Source organism: Lactuca virosa, chromosome 1, assembly GCF_052849685.1.
Source record: "Lactuca virosa cultivar CGN04683 chromosome 1, Lactuca_virosa_CGN04683_v6, whole genome shotgun sequence".
In the NCBI taxonomy this organism is placed as follows: domain Eukaryota; kingdom Viridiplantae; phylum Streptophyta; class Magnoliopsida; order Asterales; family Asteraceae; genus Lactuca; species Lactuca virosa.
Genome location: NC_136426.1, coordinates 171264833 through 171271273, shown reverse-complemented (window position 1 = coordinate 171271273; position 6441 = coordinate 171264833). Strand labels below are relative to the sequence as shown.

The window sequence follows — 6441 nt, the reverse complement described above, 5'->3', positions numbered from 1 at the left end:
GTTCAATATTTTCATCATTAACATCCAATTAATTTTTAAATTTCAAGGATTGAAAATGACAATATCTTTAACACAACCGATAATGATAATAACAGTACATAAGCAGGAAATAAGGCCCGCTGTAAGGATCAAAATTTCAAAAAATAACAATGATGGTATCAATTAGGTAACAATACACACTTATATATGTAAGAGGTTCAATGTTCATATCTTGAGAGTTTCAAATAGGAGTGCATCATGAAAGAATATGTGACATGCGAATTAATAAGTGCACCTCTAGAGTATGATGCAATGTGTGGTATATTTTGGGCCTTATTTGTAATAAACAATTCTTCAAGGGCCGGCAATGTGATACATTTATTTCTTCAACCAAAACCCCACTACACCTTTCAACAGCACTCCTGGAGTTTCAAATTTAAAGTATTTTCTGAAAATTCTACCAAATTGCAGCAAATCTAACACTGATCGAATCAATTCATCATCAAATCGAGTGAAAAAGATGGCAGCAAAGCAAATGGAAGAGATACAGAGGAAATTAACGTTGTTGGCTTACCCAAGAGCCAATGCCCCTTCTCAATCTCTCCTCTTTGCCGGCATGGAGCGTTACTCCCTTCTCGAATGGCTATTTTTCAAGTAATTTTCTCCTCTCTCTCTGTACATTTACTGTTGATTCATATACGGGTATGAATTCCTGTTAATGATTGATCAATCGCAGGTTATTGGGTGATAAATCCCCTTTTTCTCAACAAAATTTACACGGGGACGCTATGGATCGGGACGAAGAGACCTCTCGCATACAATGTAATTGCTTCAGCATTTCTCAAGCACTTACAATAATTTGTGTATATTGACTGTGTCATCAGCTATCGAATCGTTTAATTCCAATTCAGTCAACCTTTTTTAGATTAAATCCAAGTTCACTGGCTTAGAAGAATCATACGTAAGATGAGGATCTACTCTCAGATGGTTTACCTTCGGATGCAAAGTGTTTTAGAACAAATACTTGTAGTCATGCTGCAAAATTGATCATCCAATTCTTGATTTACCATGATTTGATCATTTTTGACACTTTTAGATCGTACCCTAGTGTCTAGTTTAGATTTTTGGATTAGACAAAACAGTGTCTCGATTCTCAAAATGAATATACATTCAAAATGCTGATATTTTCTCTTTTTATGCATAACATATAACTTGTTTTTATGTACAGATTTGGCAGAAATTGCAAAGTTTCTTGGCATAACCACTAGTGTAGATACAGAAGCTATTCAAGTGAGTTTGATTCTCATAATGTTTTTTATTTAATGTTATTTGTTGGATGGTTTTTCTACATCATAATTACAAATGTTGCATATGTTTCTTAGATTTGGATTCCTACTTCTATGGTTGAACATCTTAAATGTTTTAACAACTAACTTTAAGAAGATAATATATGCATATTAGTTATCATTAAATTCTCCAATCATAAAAGGATACAAAGATAGTCTTAAATCCTCATTCTAAAGCTTTGAACACAAAACCCTAATTTTGTTCAACACCCCATTAGTGTTTATAATCCAAAACCCTAAAAGCATAACCAGTATTACAAGTTTTAAATCACTAAATTTTTATTTGTTGGATGAATTTTATAAAACACTGGTCATATATTTTTGCCTTTTTCTGTGTAATTGTATCCTCTGTTACTTCTTTTTATATTTATAGTATTTTGAGTTTAGACCTTTAAAGAAAGAACAAAATGGAATATTTTTTAAATCTCTTTTGATTATGAATTTCTAATTCTTTATTGTAGGGGAGAGGAAGTTATGAAGAAAGGACAGAAATGCTTCGACTGATTGTAGATCTTGTGGAAGCTAGCATTTATGCTGATAATCCTGAATGGAGGTTATTATCGTCATTTTCCATGCTCTTTTTTTTTACATGATCTTTTTCTTTATAATAATCAAATACCCTTTTTTGTAGTGTTGATGAACAGGTAGCAAAGGACATACAACTGATAGATTCTATTGCTGAAAAACAAGCTCAAATTTTCTCTGAAGAATGCAAATTATTCCCTGCTGATGTGCAAATTCAATCCATATATCCATTGTAAGATTATTATAATTTATAACCCATTAAAAATATTACTTTTTGTACTTTACATCTTTTAAATATTTTACAAGATTGTTGTTTAGAATGCATGGTTTAAGTAAAACTTTTAAACATTTCATATAAATCATGAATGCTATGTATTGCTTAACTAACTTAATTTAAATATTTTATTATGAAATCATTTTTCAGTCCAAATTAATTGCAATATTTTAGTAATCTTGGCTTTTGTGTACAAGATTCTTCCTATTTTGTCATAACTGAAGGGTATTTAAGACATTTCACTAGCATGCCATTTATCTGTGTCTTAAAGCATACTACTTTAATTTCTTGCAATTACAGCATTATACTTTCAATCTTTTCTTATTAAGGCATTTTACTTCTATACTTTATTTATTTATTTATTTATTTATTATAACAATATATCTGAAAAAATCTTCCCAATTATAGCAGTGAAAATTGTATTGCTATAATTTGGTTGATTTTTCAAATGGAGAATGCTGTAAATTTGTAATAGGATAAATCAATAAAACTACATTGCTATTTCTTGCATTTAATATTTTTTATTTTTTTAAATGAAAATTCATTTTTAGGCCTGAAATATCAGATTTGGAGAAACAACTTGCAACTCAATCTAGTAGATTATCGAGTTTACAAGAAATGGTTGATGATTTGGCATCAAAGGTTTGAACTTTAAAATGTTTACATTCTTTTTTTTTTATGCATTTTATCAACATATTTATCTTTTTTATTTTTTTAAAATCTAGCATTCGTATGATCCTGATGAGGATTATGCTGAGGTGGACATGAAGCTAAGGGCACATCTAGAATCTTTCTTAGAAACTGCAAGATCCTTTAATACAATCTACACAAAGGTTATTGTTTTTCTTTATTAATCTTTATAAACTTCTTATTGTAGTCTTTCATTTTCTGATTTTTCATTTTTCCATGAGCTTTGTGCTTTTTAAAAAAAAAGAGTAAATTACACGAATGTTCCCTAACTTATTTTTTTAACTCGGAAGGTTCCTATTGTTTGTTTTTGTTGCACGCTTGGTCCCTGTCTTACCTAAAAAGACTATTTTGCCCTTGATTTTTTAATTTATTTAAATAATATGGGGTAGGTAAGGTAAGGTAAGGTGAGGTGAGGTGGAGGTGGGGTTGGGGGTGTGTTTATTTGAATAAATTAAAAAATCAAGGGTAAAATAGTCTTTTTAGGTAAGATAGAGACCAAGCGTGCAACAAAAACAAACAGTAGGGACCTTCCGAGTTAAAAAAATAAGTTAGGGACCAAACGTGCAAATTACCCAAAACCATAGGGACTATTTGTGTAATTTACTAAAAAAAAAGGTAAAATGCATGTAATTTCTAAACACTTTAATCTTTTTTTTTTTTGGTTATAACATTCGACTTTCATTTTTTGAATGTCATCCAAATACACAACAATTTTTGTTGCTGTAGTTATTAGTTTTTTAAAGTAAAGTGACTTAATAAAACATTACAATGATATAATTTGGTAAAATGTTTAAAGTCCAATGTCTTAATAAGATTCTTTTTAATCTCAACAAAAGACCTTATATTTCGTGCTTTTTTTTTTTTTCGGATTAAACCTCAAATTTATTTTTTGCTTGAAAAGACCTTGTATTTTTTCATTTTTTCCGATCCGACCCTTTTCATCATTTTTTTTTCCAAAAAAATTTGTAAAATGTGAGGGTTTTTTCGAGAAAAACTAAAAAAGTTGTGGGTTTATTTGGAAGCATTTAGAAGGTTGAGGTTTTTTTTTGAAAATAAGACAAAGTTGAGGGCTTTTTCGGAAAAAAATGAAAAAAATACAAGGCCTTTTTCAGGCAAAAAATAAATTTGAGGTTTAATCTGAAAAAAAGCACAAAATATAAGGTCTTTTTTGAGATTAACCTTTTTATTTATTTATTTATTTATTTTTTTGTAAATATGGTGTTGTTATAGAAAGAAATGAAAGTAAGATGCTATAATAAACAAATAAATAAAAGTACGTTGCTATTTTTTGCATAATGTTTTTTTTCTAAAAAATTATCATGTGTTATATATATATATATATATATATATATATATATATATATATATATATATATATATATATATATATTTGGTAGGAAATACGTCCATGGACACATATGATGGAAGTACCACAATTACATGGATTTGGACCAGCTGCAAATCGCTTATTAGAAGCTTACAAGCTGCTCTTAAAGGTAAATTACTAAATTACCCTTATAGTTATTCTTATTATTTTATAAAAACTCTCTATTTAAAAGAAAAATCAATTAGCAATTTTATAGAGATGGTATTTTCGACTTGTTTACATTTTGATTATACCTTATTATATGTACATGGTCAAGTAAGTAAAACTAAAAATCTTGATAAGTTGATTTAAAAAAAAATTGTATTGTAAAGTAATATTTATATCTTATAAAAAGTAAAAACTCTGTATTTCCAAAAAGAAATAATTTTATTAACAATTTTGTAGTCTTAAATAGTCTGTGTATTTACATTTAATTTGTTACCAATGTGTCTTGTGTTATTGAGTAATTGCTTAATTCAAAAAATTTAAAAAAAAACATTTCATAATATCATTTTTGATTATATTTTATTATACATGGTCAAGTAAGTAAGGGTTTTATGTAGAAAAATCTTATTATTTTGGGAAATTTTTGATAAATTATTAAATGTTTAATTTTAGCAGAAAAGTCTTATTATTTTGGGAAAATCACAAAATCTGTCATTTCCTCTTAAAATAAAAAAATGACTTTTACTAATTTGGGTAAAATGTTAAATAATCGGGACTTTTCTATTAAAAAAAAAATTTAAGACTATCAAAAATTTTCCGAAAATAATGAAACTTTTCTACATTAAACCCAAATAAGCAAAATTGAAATCTTAATTGTAAAATAATATTTATATCTTATAAAAAAAGTAAAAACTCTATATTTGGCTTTGAATAGTTACATGTAATTTGTTACCAATGTGTCTTGTGTTATCGAGTAATTTTTCAATTCAAAAAAATTTTAAAAAAAAACATTTAATGAATAAGAAGTTAATAAAAGGATAATTTGCACACTTCTACAAGTATTTACAATCTATTTTCAAATATGTATTTATATTACAAACAATAATTCCAAATCTTTTAACAAATTATGGAATCGGATTCCACTTGAACACGTGTCAAACAACAATGTCTTTTAGGGAATCATCGCTAACACGTGTCATCTTTTTACGACAGTTTTTAGGAAACTTGAGAAACCTACGTGACTCACATGCTGCGGTGGCCGTTGGATCATCGGAAACAATCTCCGGTCAACCATCGTCGGTGGCAAGAATAATATCCGAATGTGAATCCGCTTTGACTTTCTTAAACCGTGATCTTGGAATCCTTTCCGCTTCTATAGCTCGTGATGAAGCAAAAAAATCAGGGTCAACTATTGACTAAAACAATGTGTAGAAGTATAAGTAGAACCACATCAATTCTAAATTCATATTCTTTTTGCTCCACCTAAACAACAATGTTTAAAAAATGATTGATTTACCCTTTTTGTGTTTGAGGCTAATTCTTTTGATGATTTTTGGTTGCTAGGAAAATTTATTTTTTCATGTGTTTTTAATGGTTTACAATTGGCAATTAGGTAATTAAACAATTGGTTGCGTTTGTTACATGAGACATAACTAAAATGGATGGGATTTTAGTCTATGATGCGGGTGAGGAGGGTATTAATGTCATTTCATACACGTGAGAGGTCGAAGGCTAGTCGATGTATTATCCATGGTGTTTTTTAGTCGACAAAAGTATTGGAAGCAATTGTTATTTGATAATATTGTCTCTTAATTCTTGTAATTGGTTTGTTTTTAGAAACAAGGCTATAAAAAATTGTTATATGCATGGTTGTTGCATCCAACAACGTCTTAATTTGTTTTTGTTTTTTTTTGTTAGTGTCTAGCAATCTTTTTAGGACAAAAATTTGCAATTTTGATTTTATTGGCATAAGTTTAAGTCTAGGTCAAATGTAGTAGAATACAAACCAAACGATGTACAAGGTTGACATGTTCTATCATAAATTGTTTTACGTAACATTTGGTGCCTTAATGTATTAACATTTTCGTACAATCATTATTTTTTATTATGTATGGTCTAAATATATAAGTTTACACGTTTTGGTATGTTTGAAACTAGATGTTTAGAGCATAATCCACTTAAAAACTCGAATGGCTAAAAAAAAAAGATCTACAAAAACTATGTCCAGGTATATGATTTGAGTTTGACTCAAAAATTTTGATACATACTATCTTAAATCTCATAGCATAAGCTAAACATGGTGGTACAAAAAGCTT

At 28.3% G+C, this 6441-nt stretch overlaps 1 protein-coding gene across 1 annotated transcript; it reads left to right on the top strand.

Moving 5' to 3' along the window:
- Window positions 1-386: 386 nt before the first annotated feature.
- Window positions 387-5663, top strand: AUG7 (nuclear matrix protein). The gene is made up of 9 exons (XM_079080720.1): window positions 387-633; window positions 716-801; window positions 1208-1269; window positions 1787-1878; window positions 1957-2082; window positions 2676-2766; window positions 2850-2957; window positions 4212-4310; window positions 5339-5663. The coding sequence occupies exons 1-9, from the start codon at window positions 500-502 to the stop codon at window positions 5543-5545; spliced, it is 1005 nt and encodes a 334-aa protein (XP_078936846.1). The 5' UTR covers window positions 387-499; the 3' UTR covers window positions 5546-5663.
- The last annotated feature ends 778 nt before the right edge of the window (window positions 5664-6441 follow it).